This window comes from Cyphomyrmex costatus, unplaced genomic scaffold, assembly GCF_001594065.2.
Source record: "Cyphomyrmex costatus isolate MS0001 unplaced genomic scaffold, Ccosl1.0 scaffold726, whole genome shotgun sequence".
Lineage (NCBI taxonomy): Eukaryota > Metazoa > Arthropoda > Insecta > Hymenoptera > Formicidae > Cyphomyrmex > Cyphomyrmex costatus.
Window position 1 is genome coordinate 187865 of NW_017280296.1, and position 20775 is coordinate 208639.

At 33.0% G+C, this 20775-nt stretch overlaps 3 protein-coding genes across 3 annotated transcripts; 1 reads left to right on the forward strand and 2 right to left on the reverse strand.

Annotated features, from left to right (window-relative positions):
• Positions 1-10049: 10049 nt before the first annotated feature.
• On the reverse strand, positions 10050-11667 carry LOC108780733 (cytochrome P450 9e2). Its single transcript, XM_018548532.1, has one exon. The coding sequence runs from the start codon at positions 11665-11667 to the stop codon at positions 10159-10161; it is 1509 nt and encodes a 502-aa protein (XP_018404034.1). The 3' UTR covers positions 10050-10158.
• Positions 11668-14522: 2855 nt separating this feature from the next.
• On the forward strand, positions 14523-16150 carry LOC108780734 (cytochrome P450 9e2). The gene has a single exon (XM_018548533.1). The coding sequence runs from the start codon at positions 14587-14589 to the stop codon at positions 16087-16089; it is 1503 nt and encodes a 500-aa protein (XP_018404035.1). The 5' UTR covers positions 14523-14586; the 3' UTR covers positions 16090-16150.
• Positions 16151-17347: 1197 nt separating this feature from the next.
• LOC108780716 (cytochrome P450 6j1) lies at positions 17348-18904 on the reverse strand. Its single transcript, XM_018548509.1, has one exon. It carries the CDS (start codon positions 18902-18904, stop codon positions 17402-17404), a length of 1503 nt encoding a protein of 500 aa, XP_018404011.1. The 3' UTR covers positions 17348-17401.
• Positions 18905-20775: the final 1871 nt, after the last annotated feature.

The window sequence follows — 20775 nt, forward strand, 5'->3', positions numbered from 1 at the left end:
TATCTATTGGACGAATTGCACTAAGAAATCGAGTACACACAGGCAAACTGTTAAGGCATTTCACAAAAGCACGAGCAGTAATTCACTTGATGAGTACAAAATCCGAAAAAGTTGTCCGTCATTTCGATGCTTTTTTTCAATCTAAAAGCTATTTATATAAAGATGAACGTAAAAATAAACTGTGCTAGAAAAACAGCTTTTCTCCTGAAATTCAAATAACTTCATCATTATTACATTCGTCAGTAACAATCAAGGACAATAATAAAATTGAGTGCATTAAATGAAAATATGTACAAAATTAATTAACTAACTGTTCACGAAAAAAAGTAAGATTAAATGGAAAATTGCATTACAACAAAACTGAAGATAAAATTAACGAAAACTGGAGATAAAAATTATTAAAAACAATTAGAAATCCGTTAAATGTTGATTCTCAATCTGATTCAAAATTTCAAAGAAAAAGTAGATTTTCCGACATTTTACATAATTATAAATTTTCTATATCAATACTTTTCTTCAATACAGCTAAATTTTCCGAATATAATACGAATTCATCGTGAAGTTAAGCGTCGCGAAATATTTTCCGAACAAAACGCAAATTGTTTATACATAAAGGAAAATAAAAACGGATGTAAATCTAAAATATCATCGGATCATTTTCATCATTTACTGCAACCTGATCAAGAATACGCCTGTACTGATCGAAATTGATCGAAATTCCTTGCTCACGGAAACTCGTTGATAAATCAAAGACGTACAAGGCGTTCGCAAATTCTGAAAAAATAAAAACAGCACGAATAGTGAAGAAATGTTTAATGATCTTTCGGTGTCTATTTTGAGACGACGCTTGGCGACGACTGCATGCACACTTTTCGAACCACTATTCGAAATCTCAAAGAAACCACTTTGTTTAGCGACACTAAAGAGCATTTGGTAGAAATTGGTTAGATTAGAGTTTCAACGCACGGAGAAACATGAACAACCGGCCCTTGTGTGTTTTTTTCGTAGCTAACGCTCACACCCTTCCAGGTCTCACCACTCGGACGGCCCGGAAAAACGAGGCAGCAACAATCAAGGACAATCAGGGCATCAATCACGGCATCAACCAGTCGACGGGACGGCGCGGGAGGATCAAAATCAGCGGGTGCAGCCGGAATCCGGTGTCAGGCGGAAGCCAGTTATTCGGCGAGGAGCCAAAACGAGTACCGAAATGGATAAAGAAGTGCATCCGGCGCGATCTCGTTCCTCGATGATCGGGGGAGATCATCAGAGATCAAGAGCGACGATCGCAACAATTCTTCAATCCACCAGGCTGTCTATTATATTTATTGCATCTACGGGATTTGTTGGATTTATCGCAACTATCGCGCATTATTTGTTTCAAGTTATCGCATTCACGCACTTCGCACACAAGAGGGGAAAACAGGCTCTCACGTGTCTACCCGGCGAGCCTGAGGATATTAATGATTTATCTTGCACACTCGAAATAAGCGCCTTCGAACGAGACATCCTCGAGGCGTACACAAAACTCCGCGAGTTCTAGCATCGAACGTACCTTCCGGCATTCGATCTCAAGATCAAACCAGGCAATTTTTATTTTCGTTCGTACCAACCACCTTCCGTCTACACCACACGCCAGGCGGTACACACAATCGTCAATCACTCGATCTCCAACGCGAAATTTTCGGAAACTCAGGAATCTCCTGACTGGCGGTGGCTGCACCTGCCGTTCTCGCCGGACCGAAGAGCAAAAGCAGCACAAAATCGAACACTTTCAACGCAACACTTGGAGCATCGTCAAAAACAGCAAATACACCTGGAAAAACGTCACACATTTACTATCACTAATATTATTACTTCAAAAAAATCAAACGCCGACGTTACTTTCACCCTCACAGCCAATACTAATACTAATGATAGTAACACTATCGACGAAAATTCTCTGAAATCAATAGAAAAAACTACGGAATTATCACACTGCGCGTGCATCTCACGCGAAGCACTTCAGGAAAACATGCAGTTACTTCAGGAAGGGAAAGGCACACACTCGTAACACGCACGCGCCTAGGATATTTTGCGTGCTCCGCGTTGTTTCGCAGCGCGAAACAAATTTGCGAGAATCCAGACTCTACCTCGCTCAAATTTGGATTGGAAAGGACAAAACGTCTCTCTTCACCAAAAAGGCTCACGGCATGGACGGAATCGTTCCTCCGACCTCAACCAGGCAACCCTTCGGTCTATACGCCGCCACAAGCGCAAGTCTCGCACCTCAGAATTATAATTTCGCAGAGCATTTACCAAAACGATCGCAGCAGAACGCGCGATCTTTTTTTTTCGTATACGATTTACAGGAGGCATTACCGCGGACCGTACCGCGAGGAAGAAAATTCAATTTCTCGTTACACTTCCCTACGTTCTTTACGCACTGCGCCATCACCAAAGAGATACAACGTGATTCCAAGTTCACGTACGATTTATCGATGATTATTTTTTCACTAATCCTTGCCCGGCAATTTTACGTGAAACAGTTCCGCAAAAATTATTTTGATCATTTCACGGTTCAAACAGGAGACGATTGATCAACGCATGTCAATCAACGGCATGCGAATTAAGGCTTCAGAGCAGATCAAAAGCGCCAAATCGCAAAATCGGAAATCACGACGTAAATTGTATCGTGCAGTCAAAACAGTGCTGCATTGATTTGAGAAAACGATTCTCTAGAACTCAACCTGGGCAACAAAGAACCAAGGCTCTCGATCGAAATTCGTAAGTTATTTCGGATCGACGAGTTAGCGCATCGTCAAATATCTGACCTACAATTTCTCGATCGATTAATGATTAGCAGAAAGAGAGAGAGCAAACAGCAGCGCTAAAAGAAAAAACAGACGATCTCAAAAACGATCCGCAAATTTCACAAGCAAAATCCACAGGGAAGTGGGCGGAAAGATTGACATTCAAAGCAGATGTCATCACAAAATCAATTGAAATCAATCATTAATCGAATCCCAAAATCAATTGGATCATCAATCGAGCTAATAACGTTCGTTTGCGAATGACGCTATTCAAAACAGTACACGCGGAGTCCTTTTTGGTCCAATTCAAGGATACTCTGGAAACAACCAGAAATTATCAGCAAAACCTGCGAGTATAAACTTTCACAAAAAAAAAAAAGAACGAACTTTCGCACACGGCTCTGTAGCGGCGTAAATCAATTCTATTTCATCTTAAAAATTACGTCCGACGAGCAAAAACCGTTTTAGAAATACAAAAGAACCGTAAAACACCGCCAGAAAACAAGAATGGCGAGAAACATTTACTCGGAAGAAAGCAAACTTAGAGAACCATTTATTCTCGAATACTCCAATAAACTCTGCACTCGGCCACAAATTCGGCACGAATCGTACGAAGATTCGAATCTGGATGAAGAATAGAATCTCACATCAAAAAGCATTCCGACTCGAAGAAAATCTCAGGACAAAAATCGCTGTCGCGAACTTTTCCGACTGTGCAAGAAACCTCAACAAGCTAAACAGATGTTAACTAATCGACAACGATTTTTTATGTTTCTTTTCCTGTCAAACAAGAAGAGCTCAAGGAATCAAGATGAGCAAAGGATTATGTTTCATGGAAATTCATCGGAGGACCTACCCTCGGACGACAACTCTTGGACAAACATGGAAAATCGCGAGCACCAAATCATAGCGGAACAACATGGGACACAGTCATTTGGTCAACAAACAACACAGACGTCGCGGAACGTCGTGGGACCATCAGTAAAGGTACTATCCCTTGTTCTAATTGTACAATTTTATCCTAGATTACACTTAAGTCACTAACGATATCGATCGAAATATCGTGAATATTAACTTAAAGCGGAAACTATTTGGCATGTCGTAAAAATATCGTCACAGTTCTGCATTTTGAGCACTTAAATCCTAACTTAGTTACGTTATACGTATATAAAATTCTCGTAGACTTAGTTTATTTATTTTTTTAATTTGTCCGTTATTTTTATTAGGTTGTTCGGAAAGTTCGTTTCAATTTACATGCAAAAAACTACGAGTTAAAAGAGACGAAAAATATTCTTTGGAGTTTTTTTACGTGCTCAAGAAATTTGTAAAAATTGTTTTCTACCTATTGTCCAAGCTATCGAAAGCTTAAGACTTTCTCTACAAAATCATGTTTTTTTAAATGTTTCTATAATTTTGTGTTCCTGAATCATCATTCGCGAATTAAGTAAAGAAACATTCTGATTTAATTAATTATTTACAGATTTTAATATCATTCAACATTATTAAGACCGATCTAAAAGATGCACAAAGAGCATAAAAAATTGTTAAATTGTTGGTCAATTCAACTCGTGACATTACTACGATAGTTTAATAGTGTTGCAAATCTGAAAAATTCGGTGCACAATTAAAAATCTACAATACATAGTGTATAAATTTACGCAATTATATAGAAACACCCAAAATCCAATTTGACTGTTACATGTTTTCATCGGTTTAAATTCTCACTATAAGATTCGATATTATTTTGATTTTAATTGCTCATAACTCCATTAAAAATCATTGTACCGCAATTAAGAAATCATATTTTTAAAGCTGAAACTTTGCTCTATCAAAAGGTGGAATAATCGCAAATTTTTTAAATGTATATATAATATACTATTTTGAGCTAGAAAATTTGAAATGAACTTTCTAAACAACCTAAATTTTGTTCGGTTTTATTTTTATACTTATTTCGTGAAATCGTCGTTAATACCAAAGCACAAAGCGCGCCTTCCCTAGATAGATCTTTAAAATGTATTTACATAAAATAGATATTTCACTCTCTCTTTTATTATATATGTATATCTTTCGTTAGCACAAAGGTTCGCGTATTTCAATAGATACAGATTCGATTATAACAGAAATTGTAACAAAAATGAAGAGAAAAGTTCTGTCATTTTTATGACTAGAAACATCGATTTCAGTAAAAAATATGTAACTGCCAAAAACTATTGTATCAATAGTTATAAATAATGACTTGATACTCTTCGTACAAACTTTCTGATTATTGTAAGAATGGTAAACTTTTACACATCTAAATGTTATATTCAAGACTCATCCGAAATAAATATGTTATCACTTTAGATTCTTAGTTTTGTGCTTTGTGAATTTTATATCATTTATTATCACATATTGTTTAATTTTTATTGAATTCGGAGTATTTATACTTTGATGATTTCACGGATTGATCAATTATTCATTTTGTTTTCAATTAGAATTTCTTTTACATCCTTTTTTGTTTCTTTTAGTTTATTTTTTTATCCATAAAAAAGAGAAGAGCATAAAAATCCAAAAAAAAAAGAAAACGAAAGAAACAAGCATGAAAATATAAAGCTTGATATGTTCTACACAAAATAATAAATCTGTAGCATACCTCACATACAAAAGTAATTTTAAAGCTGAAATAAATAATTGTATTACAAGAAAATGAAAGATTTAACTGTGACAACTATAACGAAGATGCTGAAAAGATGTGAAAAAATGTTGGTTTCGCAAAATCGTGATAAGCAGGACTGGATCTAGGAATGGGCCAGACTGGGCACTGACCCAGGGCCTCATCTTCCCAGGGGGCCTCACAGTTAATTTAATTATTTCTATAAATCCAAGTCCCCAAAACCACACACACTCGTGAGACAGTGAGTTTTTTATATACGCAGCTCGGCGAACAAAAAAATAATGCGAAAATGTTTTTAAATGATTTCAATTAACAATTTACCAATTTTTTTCTGCTAGATTATTTTTTCAGAGCTGTGTGTAACATAATGTTAATGTAATAAATTATCGAATATTTTTAAAAAAAAATTGAATACATGAATTATTATTGCTTTTTCATTTTACGGAAAATCAGTTACATGGACCTCATCGACGAAATGGCTCGAGGCCTCAAAATATTTAATTGGCCTTGGTGATAAGCATTGCAGATTGCGATATGTAATCGTCGTTTTGCGAGACCAACAAAAGTTCCTTTCAGTGTCTGCGTATTTTAATGTCGTTTAAATTATTTTATTGCTGTTTCAATTATTCAGTGCTTCAATCAATCATAAAATATAAGTCAAGAAGAGAAAACATAAAATTCGAATTTTGACCGTTTTTCCAACAGACATACAACGTAGAACATAAATTACTTACTTAATATATATGTAATTTAATTGACGCCCAATTGTATTGTAGGTATTTTGCGTTTAGATTTAATTTTTAATTTTATCGTTCGCACACTCAGTCAAAACAGGAATGTTTTAAAGACAAGCGAATGATATTTCTGTGAGTAGTAATAAGAACAAGTCGCGTGGACACTAATATTTAGTGTTGTGAAATGTTGTCCGTCAATTGTAAATTAATAATACTTTAAGCTAACAATAATTGTTCTAATTTAATGATTACTTTTTTTATTTCCACAAAATAATACAATTATTACATGAATTCTTTGTTAATTCATTGTCAAGCTTTACATCGTTATTCACCTGAGGGTCTATCTTTTGTAACTCTTAACGCAAGTTTCGTTACCACTACGCAGCGGCGTTATAACGATAACAAGTCTTACGTTAAGAGTTATACAGAATAGGTCTGCTGAAAGTTACAAGATAAATATTAGATATTAATTTACAGTTGATAGTTTCATCTCGTAGACAGATTACTTAAGATTATTGATTTTTTCGTGAGATAATTAATTAATTAATTTAGATCAATATCCATATATTAATCCATAAACATTTATCCAAATATAGTAAACAGAAATGTTTTCAACTTTAAGAATAATCACATTATTATACATTCGATGAATTAAGTGACATAATTTAACATTAACAGTTTTCTTTATAGAATTGGATATCTTTAGGATGTAGTTTTAAGATCTAGAGGGTAAACACATACACACGTTTTTACAGAAACAAATCGTTTATGTTAATTACCCAAACAAAAGATCATTGGACTCGATATAAAAAATGATTATATGAATGATTTGTACTTTGCCTGTAGTAACGATTGAAATTTAATTCTGTCCGGGATAATACGATCTAAACGAAGGCGTTTAAGGTACATTTCGTAAAGAAAGGAAACGCAAAACATTCCACGAAAGAGAATTGTTCAGATATAACGCGCAAACGTATTATGCTGCTTTTGAATGCTTCTCGTATGTTGCTTATCTGAATGTTATTGTTTCTGTTGTTTACGTTTGTGTCGAATTTTACGTTTTTGGCCACCCAACACTGATCCCCAAGATTCTCCCGTTGTTCACGTTGAATTTCTGTTTGGCACGTTGTTGCTGTTAATACGTTATCAGATGTTACATCCCATTTTCCTTTAATGCCTGTTTAACCGTGTTACTTATTATCACATGTTTTCCCGTTAATGAGACTTCGAATGTTCCCATTTTTGTCCAAAAGTTATGTTTAAATCCTTTGTTGATTATACTGTTGATACTTTGTTTATGTTGTAGATCATTGTTATTACGCATTCGGAAATCTATTTCATACCTTTGAAAATATTTGTTCCCCTCTTTCAGTTACTATAATAAGTATTGCAAATTCCATTCTGACATTATATACGATATATTTACTGTATTTCTGAAATCTTACAACAATAGTTGACGTGTACAACCATTTCAAAAAATTTTGAATTCTTAACCAAGATATTTCAATAACAAGAGGAAAACCTTACAAATTATAATTTGATGTATGTGTCTTAAAAAGTAAGTTTCCAAATCTATATTTAAAAAATCCTATAACTTTCTGATTCATGTATGCTCTGTTACATTCCAAAATTAATAGAAATTCTATTACATTTCAAAATCTGCATGAATTCTAATGATACCCATCTCCCCGTTAAATCATTGTTGTTAAAAGTTAATAAAAGTTGAGACACGTTCGGTATTTTGCGTTGAATTATGATCCGTTGAAGTTATTAGTTTGTCTGCCTTAAACATATTGTATAATCGATACACACATTTATCTCGCTCGTTATTAATACCGTTTTTGTTTATCCTATCCTATACCCATTTGTTCGATCCCTAATATTATTATCTTTATTAATATTTGCTGTTCAGATTTTATTACGAAAACATTACATTTCCAGATTGTTTTATTATTGTTGACAATGCGACGGCAGGGCGATCAATCAAATCTATTCCAATTGGGCAATTAATAATTTTTACGCTTATATATTTTCCTTTCTGGCATATGAAAATTTATTCGTACGACTTACTCGTTGAAAATACGATTCTCGCAAGCACGATAAAACGTATGTTCTAAAAAAATAGATGTGTAATCAAACGTAAAAATAAAAATTTGAATTTTATATATGAAACACATAATTCGCTAAATTTACCTTTCTTGAAAATAATTTGTAATGTGTGGAAAATATTTAAAATTTATATTACCAATAGAAGCAACCGAATTATTTAATATATTCCAATAATAAATAAAAAAAATCACTTTACTTGCATTTCTAAATTCTTTAACGAGGTTACCGATTCAATCAATCTTCTTGCAGCTAAATTTTATGACAAATATTTAATTGTCAGAAATACTTGGCCAGCCACTATGACGCACCTAATCGTTATTGTTATCTAATCTTTGTTACGTATCCTTGGTTATGTTATACAAAATTACGTTATTGTTAAGTTACCATTGTTACCTCCAAAACTCGTATCGAGAAGTTGTATGCTAATAATCCGTGTTCTTGTTTTTAAAGGATTTGTCGAAGAACTGTTTTGTTAAATCGGCACCAAAAGCAAGCATAATTCGCTCTTTCTTTCCTCCTTCGCTCTTTCTCTTTCTTTCCATCATCAAATTAAGATTAAAGAATTTAGATTTAATTGGCGAAATACAAATCGATCGTCAGTTTAATGAGAATGATAGGAATTTAAGGTATCATACACACACTACACGATACACGATGCATTCATTAAGCTTTGACATCACTCCGAAAAAATTATATGTTCCAGAATCCAGATCATTAATTTAATTAATTTTAATTTGCGAACTGTTTTACGATTATCGCCTGCGAGAATTATACTTTGGTTTCACCATATAGTGCCTTATTTCGTAGATTTTAATGTACGTATATATAATAATATATTCCATCATCCTACATTAATATAATGAGAATGTAGTTTTACTGAAGCTAATTGTAAGATATAAACAATCGTGAGAAAAATACGCTAAAGTGCTGTTATACGACATATGTACATAAGATATGTAGGTACATTTAATAAAGAAATTCCATATGTAATATATGAAAACCATTTTTATTATTTATACACCGACATTACTCATTTCCCTTTTATGATAAATTTGCGCATGCAAAAAATTTATATTTAATTATTATATAATTTTGTTAACATTTGCTGTTAATACAATTACATGATTTAGTTAAGACTAAAGATTTATTTTGCAATACAATGTAATTTATACACAGTACAATTATTATCTATATTTTACAAAATAATTGATACATATAATTATAATACATATAATACAATATATTAGTAATATAAATTGTTGTATTTATATTTAATATGTTTATACACATTATTGCCATCTGCACAGAAAAAAATCACTTATAAAATATGCATTGTCATGATCGTTTAAATTTTACATTACAATATTATCGAGCTATACATAATTGACAACTTCTATCGGAATTGTTGCGCAATAATTGTTATGCAATAATGCTTGCTTTTAAACATCATTTCTTTTTCAATAATATTTGAAGACGCGATAAAATAATTGAAAATCTAGTAGTTAAAAATATTTATCATAAATTGTATCTATATATATATACCTCAAACAGTAAAATATCATAAAGTATACAATTTTTCAAATACACAAAATATTTACATCACATTTTAATTAAAAAAAAAATGTTTTTAATATATTTACCTTTTATATACAATTTTTCTGTTAAAGTATCATTTATAAAACCATCAAAAAATATTTATCAGAAAAAACAATTTCATAAAATGATTTCACAAAAATTAATATAGTGCAAAATTCATGTTGTAGAAAAAAATAAATTTAAGAAAAAAAGATGTAAAAAATTTCGTCATTAAATTGACCGAATAATACTCTAAAAAATTTGTTAAAATAATGTCAAAGAAAGATCCTCATAATTAAATCGGCCGGATAATGGTCCAAAGACCGCCTTCTGCAAGAGCCAGAAAGGTTGAAGCTACGAATTTTAAAGGTAACTGTGTCTTTGGAGAAAGCTCTATGCTATATTTTGTCAGGAACGTAGCCAAACAAGCTTTTATCTGTAACTGAGCCATTCTCATTCCTACGCAAATTCGCGGTCCTTCGCCGAAGGGAAGAAAGGTGAATTTTTCGATGCTGTGCTTCCTATCTGGGCCAAATCTATCGGGATCGAATTTTTTGGGATCCTCCCAGTATTGTGGGTCTTCTTGCAGGCCACTAATGGGTATCAAGATGTGCGTTCCACGTTCTACGTGACAGACGAGCCCATCAAACCCTTTCAAATCAGTCTCTTCTGTACAAACCTTGTTTAGAAATCCCAGAGTGGGTATGACTCTCATCGATTCGTTTATCACCTGATCCATGTACGTCATATCTTTTAAGGCTTCGTAAGTAATCACACCATCGTATTTATTAAGCACAGATATCACTTCCTTGCGTAACTTCTCCTGTACTTTTGGATAACTGGCCAAGTTGAAACCGATAAAACTTAAGGCAGAGCTGGAAGTTTCATAACCGTCGATAAAAAACGACACCGCGTGAGATGTGAGAACTTCTAAGTCAAACTTATCGCCTTCCGTTCGTTCCAAATCAACCATCAACTGGAGAAAATCGTTTCTGGGTGTCGTTTCTTTTCTTCTTTGCTCTATAACGTTCGCAATGATCGCTCGAAAAAAATGATCAGCCTTTTTCGGTAAGAACCTTGTCTTGAAAATTTTGCCCAAGACTGGTATAAAAAAAGTAATAGTGAAGATAATGTTGTTCAAAACGCCCGCATCAAGGAAGCTCTTGCCCATTGCATAGAAAGATTCCTTCTCCTTCTCCTCGTCAAAGCTTAAGCCATCCACGCCAAAGCCAGCGCTAGATACCACCTGCGAGGTGAATCTAGCAAACAAGTCCTTTAACTCTAACTCCACTTTCCTAGCTTTGTCTATTTTTTTGTCCAGGTAGCCTTCGAATGTCTTACACACCTGCTTAACGGTCTCGAGTAGGAGTTTCAATCGCATGCTGGAGAACGCATAGGTCAAGCGCTTTCTTCCGGTCATCCATTTTTCACCGTAACTGAAAAAGGGATTGTTCGCCAGAAGAGGGTCTAATTTGGGGTCGATCTTCAAGCCATTCTCGTGGAAATTCGTAAAACTGGTCTGCAGCACCGTCTTTACAAGCTCCGGATCGCGAACCATCAATGCCGGCGTCATAAAGCTGTAAATTCCTACCATACTGCGATCCCGATAAGCATGGTAGATCTTGGAACAGTACTCGGCCATGATGACCTTCTGTGTGGCAACTTCCCATAAGTGACCGACACCAGGCAAGGCGCCATCCGGACAAGGTATTCCACGTTTTTGCCAATATTTATAATTTCTCGTCAAGTAGAGATAGAGAATCACCAGAACTACAAGAATGGACAACAAAAGCGTGACAGTCATATTACTGCTTTCAAGAAGATCTGACGGATACTGAGAGATCAACCAAGGTCCAAGAGATGTTCGTTAAACGACTCTTATCAATTGCAATTGCATCACCCTCAGAAATAACACATGGGGACGATAGCGATATAAACGAGCATAATGGCAGGATGGCGAACGCGGTAATCTGAATATGTCATGTAATTGTTTTATGCGGTTTATTATGTGATGTCGCATAGTATATGATATAGGAAATTTTATTCATCTTCTCAAAAATTAAAAATAATCTCGTAATATATTATCACTTGTCGAATATAACTTAATTATTTTTATACTACATATACAGGGTGTCCCAGTAACTCTGTTACAAGGCAATATCTCTGTTACCGTTAATGATACGCGAAAATGTCTAAGGAAGAAATTGTTTGGTTCGGAAGGGAACATGTATTGGTCACCTTGTTTCTTTTCTAGGTGGAGACGCTAAAAAGATATGAAGGTCACCTCCACTTTTTTAAATGGAATTATGTAATATGGAATTATTAGATAACGTGATTTCTCTAATTATTTTGCATATAAAAGTATTAAGGTACGATAATAAAAAATCAACAGTTTACGAGTTATTTAACATATTGTGTCAATATGTATCAAAATAAAGTGTAAAATATCTTGAAAACTATTGGTTTTTTGGTATCTCTACCTTAATACTTTTATATGCAAAATAATTAGAGGAATCACGTTATCTATAATAAAAATTACATAATTCCATTTAAAAAAGTGGAGGTGACCTTCATACCTTTTTAGCGCCTCCACCTAGAAAAGAAACAAGGTGACCCATACGTGTTCCCCTCCGAACCAAACAATTTCTTCCTTAGACATTTTCGCGTATCATTAACGGTAACAGAGATATTGCCTTGTAACAGAGTTACTGGGACACCCCGGACACCCGGTATAGGCGAACTTGACATTGAAACGATTCTTGTGCGTTACTCTATATATCAAAAACTAGAACGAGTAATTCACAATCAGTAGTGCAATTGCTAGCTGTTATTCAATGATAACATGATGTACCATGTACTTGTACGTTTTCACTATATATATATTTGCTTGATATATGTATATACATAATATAGAAAATTGTATAAGTTTAGTTTTTTTTTTCGCATACACCGATAGCTACAAGTATTCGATAGCAAATAGCGAAATGGAATCTTTTTTATTAGATTACGTCAATGTAAAATCAATCTCGAAAAACATCTCAAGATATGTTTTCTTGATTTCGATCATTACTCTGATCGCACAGTTGCAAGTTGAAATAAAAAATATGTTGCTTTTGAACAAGCAATGAATAATAATCTATAAATAACGCAATCCTTTTCTGATTAATCTCTTCTTTTACATAGCTTAATTACATCATTAAAATATTTTTATTATTTTGTCTTTAGTACAATATAAAAATATAGTTTAAAAATTAAATTTAATTAAATACTTTTATATATTATATACTTTATTAAAAATAACAATAGTTGAGTGGTACGTAAGAGTCAGTTAATAATTTCAAATATGTAAGATAGTCAAAAATTAAAACAAAATATATTAATTGAAAATCACAATACAGAACAATTATGACATGTTTCGGTCTCCTGATTAGGCCATCCTCAGATAATTAAAAAGACGTAATGATATATATTTACGGTCATAATTAAAGTTGTTATAAGTTCGAATTGTATGATTGTGCATCGATATTTGTTTCAATCTTTCTTCAAGACAATAGAGTTCGCAAAAGGTTTCATGACCGATTGATAGTATAACTTCATGATGGTCATAAATGAAGCAACTCTCGTTAGTACAATAACAAATTATCGTGAAAAAAATATGTCATAAAGTGAAAATTGTTCACAGTCGTTGTTAAGTTAAAAATTTGACTATGTTGTCGGTGAGAAAGTCAGACAATAAATGAAATATATATATTACGTGCCATTTAACCTATTATTGTTTTTAAAAATTAAGAGTACTTTACTATTTATTATATATATTTTTCTTCAATACGGGGATTAATATATTTTGTACAATTACAAAAAATATTATACGAAAGTTCTTTGATTTTATTACGTAATACATACTAATAAGGATACATAATAAGGATTTGATTAAATATTAACAATAAGTTTGTAATTAATATGTAGACATCTCTTTTTCAGATCTTTTGACAATATAGTTCCTTTTAAATAATTTTCTAAAATAATTTAAATTCATATGAAAAAGAAAATTCCAAATAATTTAATTGTACAAAGAATATAAAAATTTTGTATATATGGATATAAAAGAATAAAGTTTAAAGAACGACTTGAAATTAAGAAAATGAGATTTTACTGTTTTATTTTCATGTAAGATTAGAGTATGAAATTTTCTTCAAATCTCTTTAAATATAAAGTTATGCTAGTGAAAACATATAGCAAAGTTGTTTTTATCAGAATTATCACAAATATCCAAATTGAATTTAAATAATTATTATAAATGACTTTTTTCAATATTTTCCACGTAGATATTCATTATTATAATAAATATAATACTTTTCCAAAACAAAATTATAGTTTTAATGTTTAAATTTTATTCATTATTTATTTCCTAAAAAACATATGGAAATAGAATTTTGCATCCTTTACATTTTTATATTAAGATAAAAAATGTTACGTAACTCCCCTCTACTTTTCTAAACTGGAAAATACTACGACGCGGCGTAGTAAAGTCAATATAGAAGTAAAAAACGCCAATGCAAGGTTATTACCGCTTCACACTCCGCTCACTTTACTAATGTTATATCGGTGCAAACTATTATAGTTACCACGATTTCGCTGCATCACAACCAGTCGCGGACGATATGTAGTTAAGGCTACATCGATTTATCCAACCAAACGTTATTCATCGTCCAAGAAAAGCAAAATGACTGTCATACTGGTATCTTTGATTCTTGGGGCGTTTATAGCTTTTTACTTTTACCTGACGCGAAATTACAAGTATTGGCAAAAACGTGGAATTCCGTGCGTGGATGGTGCCTTGCCCGGATTTGGTAACATGTTGTCGGTGATCTTAATGAGAACGGATCTTTCTGACTTCTGCTGCAAGATTTACAATGATAACAAGGGTCGCAGCATGGTCGGTCTCTACGACTTCACGTCGCCAGCGTTGATGGTCTTAGAACCCGAGTTGATAAAAACGGTGACACAAACCAATTTTTCAAGTTTCTCTAAAAACGCCGTTGATGTTAATCCTGAAGCAGACCCACTTCTTTCACATAATCCATTTGTCCTTGATGGTGAGAAGTGGGCGTACAACAGAAAACGCGTGGCTTATGCATTCACTCCCATGCGATTGAAGATGCTGTTAGAAAGTGTTAAACAAGTGTGTATAACATTCGAAAAATACATGGACGAAAAGCTGAACAATAAACAGACGGAATTCGAAATAAAGAGCTTGTTTGCCAGGTACACCGCACAGGTGGTAGCCGCCGCTGGTTTTGGCGTAGATGGATTCTGCTTCGATGACGAGAAAAAGAATATATCCTTCAAAAAACTTGGACAATCCATTTTCAAGCCGTCATTACGAAATTCATTTGCGTTCGTTGTCTTCATTCTGGCTCCATCATTAAGTAAAATCTTTAAATTAGGCTTCATTCCAAAGCACGTTGACAAATTCTTTAGGGAACTGGTTCCAGAACTCATAGAGCAAAGAAGAAAAGACGGAATACCCAGAAATGATTTTCTTCATTTGATGGTTGAACAGGAGAAAGCGGAAGGCGATAAATTTGACCTTGAAATGATCACGGCTCATGCTATGTCGTTCATCATTGACGGCTATGATACGTCCAGCACTGTTTTGAGCTTCGTTGGATTTGATTTGGCCTATCGTCCAGAAATACAGGAAAAATTACGGGAAGAAGTGTTATCCGTACTTAAGAAATATAACGGAGAAATTACTTATGAAGGCTTGAACGAAATGACATATATGGAGCAAGTATTGAATGAAACACTCAGATTGTTACCCGCAGGAGTGATGATAAAAAAACGTTGCACGGAAGAGTGCGAACTGAAAGGATCGGATGGAATTACTTGTCGCGTAGAACCCGGAACAGAGATTTTTATTCCAGCCCAAGGTCTGCAGAAAGATCCTCAATACTGGGAAAATCCCGAAGAATACGATCCTGAAAGGTTTAATTCGGAAAGGAAAAACATCGAGAAATTCGCGTTTCTTCCATTTGGTGCAGGCCCTCGAATGTGTCTCGGCATGAGAATGGCTCAACTACAAATGAAGACAGTTTTGACAACAATTTTAAGAAAATACAAGATGGAATTATCTCCAAAGACTCAAATACCTTTAAAAATGATCCCTGGTAATTTTTTACCAACACCGTACGGCGGGCTGTGGGTTTATTTTCGAAAGCTTTAAATGTACCTTGTTTTAAATTTCTTTCTAATTTTCAACGTCATAAATAATTTTTTATTGCCGAAGGAAATATTTGTGTAATTAATTTGCATATAAAAATAAAATATTTTTGTATATTTAAACACATTTTAATTATTGTATTTTTACATAAGAAAAAAAAAGGTATAATTTTATTGTTTACAATATATTTTCTCATACACTTTTTATAAATTTTTAATTTATTAAGAAAATGGGCAAGGATGTAATCTTTTTACGGAAAAATGTAGGATATTTATAATAATTATAATCCGTTTAAATATTTCTTTATATACGTACATATATATGTATATATTTGTATATAGGTGTGTTTCGTTCAGACATATAATAAAAGAAAAATTTGCAACATCCAAAATATTAGTTTTAATGACAAATTATGGATTACTATTATAAGTGTAGTTCTGAATTTCTTAAATAAAATTATAAACCCAACGATTTTAGACACGTAGCAAATGCGCAGACTATCTAATCTGTCATTACTCGAGAGGCTTCTACGTCGCCATGTGGCGACACAACAGCAAATATTTTATGCGTTATCGCTTGCGCAATTAAAGTCCATGACGCTTATACAGCGCGTTTTAACTTTTGCGTTTTATTAAAAAAACGATAATACAGGAAACACTTTCCGCGTGGCGTTTCACATGGAGACTGGTACAATAGATGCATCCAGTAGCGCAGTAGCAGTACTGTTTACTAAGCAGCTGAATAACAATTTCATTATGTAAATGTATTTAAATGATGGATCTAAAAATAGTATAAAATAATAATAGTTTTCAATTAGCAGTGCAAAAATTTGTTTTACTTTAATTATTTTGTACTAAAACAATAGCTAATGTTAGTAACAGAGGATTAATTTTTCATTCAAAAGTGTTTTTAAAATTCTTCATGATTTCAAAAATTTTGATATTTTAATTTTTATTCAAGGTACAGTAATTGAAGACGGTAAAGCTGAGTAATACTTCTTTACTAAACTAAGAACACACAATTATAACATTTATACAAAAAACACGTTAAAACATGGTTCTATTTATATTGATTATTTATGTTTGTACATAAATAATTAAATTTTTGTTTATTTCCTTGCTTAATTTATAACTCACGGAAATATTTTCATACGAAAACCCCAAATACTTTTTCAAATTTTTTAAAGCTGCAGTACTTAAAACTACCCAAATTTATAGAGAATATCATTTTTACATAAAGATTAATTACAAACTTTGTTCTGGCATTAAAAAATATGCACGATTAAAAACTTGGAAAAATTAAAAGATTTTCGTTTTTAAAGTTGTCTAAAATATGCCCAAAGACCGCCTTTTGGTACTGGTACAGTGTTAGAAATCATCTTTAATGGTATTCGCGTCTTCAGTGACAGTTCCAGCTTGTATTTTCTCAAAATCATAGCCAAACCTGCCTTCATCTGCAGCCGGGCCATTCTCATGCCTACACATATTCGCGGACCTTCGCCGAATGGAAGAAACGTGAATCTGTCGATGCTGTGTTTCTTTTCCGAGTTGAATCTTTCAGGATCATATTTCTCGGGATTTTCCCAATATTGGGGATCCTTATGGAAAGCTGGAACTGGTATTAAAATTTCCATTCCGTGTGACACGCGACAGGCAACTCCATCAGAGCCTTTCAGTTCGAACTCTTCCGTGCAACGTTTCTTCATTACGAAACCTCCGGGTAACAATCTGAGTGTTTCATTGAAGACTTGATCCATATATGTCATCTCTTTCAAGCCTTCATAAGTGATTTCTCCGTTGTTTTTGTTAAGTACGGATAACACCTCTTTTCGTAATTTCTCCTGTATTTCTGGATGACGGGCCAAATCAAATCCAATGAAACTCATAACAGTGCTGGACGTCTCGTAGCCGTCGAAAACGAATGACATCGCCTGACTCGTAAGCATTAAATCATCGAATTTGTCGCCCTCCGCTCGCTCCAGTTCAGCCATCAAATGGAGGAAATCGTTTCTAGGTATTCCGTCCTTTCTTCTTTGTTTCATGTGTTCTGCAACTAATGTTCTGAAGAAATTGTCAACGTGCTTCGGGACTATGCTTAGTTTCAAGATTTTATTCAACGATGGAATGAGAAAAGTGAGAGCGTACATAATTGTTCTTCGTGTAGACGGTTTGAAAATGGCTTGCAGGATTTTTCTGAAAGATATATCTTTTTTTTCGTCATCGAAGCAGTATCCATCTACGCCGAAGCCAGCACCAGCTACTACCTGAGCGGAGTATCTGGAAAATAAGGCCTTCAGTTCAAACTCCTTTTCGTTGTTGCTCAGCTGCCTATCCATGTAGTTCTCCATCGTCGCGCACACCTTTTTAACGCTTTCGAGCAGAATTTTTAATCGCATGCTGGAAAATGCGTAAGTTAATCGTTTTCTGCTGTTTAACCACTTCTCACCGGAAAGGCAGAAAGGATTATACGATAAGAGGTGGTCAGTTTCAGCATCAATATGAACAGCGTTTTCAGCAAAACTTGAAAAATTGGTTTGCAGCACCACTTTCACTAGTGTTGGTTCGATGATTATTAATGCCGGTGACGTAAAGTCATAGATCCCAACCATGCTGCGACCTTTGTTATCCTTGTAAATCTTGGAACAGAAATCAGCGATATGCGTTTTCATGCTAATCACCGACAACATGTTACCGAATCCCGGCAAGACTCCATCCACACATGGAACTCCACGTTTTTGCCAGTACTTGTAAGTTCGCGTCAAATAAAAGTAAAGGGCTATTAGCGCCCCGAGAATCATAGTCGCTAGCACAACAGTCATGTTGCTTTTCTCGTATAATGAATATGTAACGTTTGGTTGGATAAATCGATGTGACTCTGACCACGTATCATTCGCGACTGGTCGTTATGTAACAAAATTGTTCAGGCTACAGTACATTGATAATACTATATCAATATAGCGAACGAGGCTGAATAATAACATTTTAAAGACGAGAGAAATTTATAGTGTCAAGTGAACTAACTATGAGTGCCTTCCAACAAGCGACACATATGTCGCGGTGTGACACAATGTATGTATCAGTACGTCCTTGTTGTTCGCCAATGTATAACATGGATGAGATGATCACTGTGTCGCACCGTGTCGATTGTTGGAAGGCGCATTATTTATTGTTAACTAATATTCTCTTACAATTGTGTAGAAGAAATTGATTTTTTATAGTAATTGAAGAAAGAAAATATATTCTACATTGTTGGTCCAACATTATTGGATTATTTTTATATTAATTATTTCAGTGTATTGAAAACAGAATAATAAAGATATTTTAATAATGAAATTGATATCTGTATCACATGTAGAAGAGATTAATCTGAAAGGATGTTTTATATAATTTATGTATCTCTTATTGCATTTCAAGTGGCACCTAGATTTTATTGCAATTTGTAAATTTGCCATCAGAATTATAATATAATTGCTGTGTTAGGGAAGCATTACTTAATTTGTTTATGGAGTCGATGGAGACGACATCTATTTTATTTAATAAAGATTAGAGGTTGTTGAATTCTATCATCGCTATTTGCTGTCATACTTTAATAGATAAATTATTGTTTTTGTATGTCATAAAAAAAGACCAAACTTATCTATTCTCTTTTATTGTATCATACATTAAACTAGACCAAGTTTATGTATACATTTTTTATTATATTATTCTATCATATATATTAAATGTTGTATAACATTCAGAGTTTTTTTATCGTTGTTATATTTAATTATTTTATATGCGTAGGATCTCTGCTTGCCTTTTTGTAAGTACATTTGTAGGTTTGTATGAATGCTATGAAGAAATAGCAGTGGGAATATGTTAGCGGAAGGAGAAGAAGGAGAAGTACGTGTGGGAGACATCATGCAACATCGGAATATCCGGAGGATAAGTATTTATTTGCTGTTTATTATTTTATTTCTACAAAATTTATACCTTGAGTCAATTGCACCCGCACATTGCTTATATTGCGATTAATGGTTCTATATAGAATGTGCAAAAATATTTCTTCTAAATATTTTTCTTTATGATTGCGAAGGAATATGCGTAATTTTTAAATAAATAATTTATAAAATAATAAAAAGAAACAGAGCTACGAACCTAAATATTCGTTAAATAGTAATATTGATGGTAAAATAATTATGTCATTGTGTTAAAAATATATAAAATTTAATATAAACATAAAAATATAAAATTAATGAAAACAAACGTTTCGACCTTTGTTAGGTCATTATCAATGTTTAAAAAGTCGCGAAAATCGTTAACAATATACGGATAATATAACATTATAAAACATAAATTATGTATAAATTAAAAATATATAATGTAAATTGTATAAGTCTCACTCGCATTGAAACTCATTTCGGAACGTCAGCAAAATAATTTATGGTTAGTAATAGCACAAATATTTCAGGTGTTAAACGTATTTTCTTAGAAAAGTAATAATATCAGGATTTGTATGTAAAACTTATTATTATTTGTATAAATAAACATTATAATGTAATAAAAAAAACATAACATTATAAAAAATTTAAAAATTTTAAATACTTTTTTATTTGTATATAAAAATACAATATTTGAAGTGAGGTGAAGTTCTTATTTTCTTACTAGATTAAAAACTTATAAGTTTTATACATATACATATATATATATA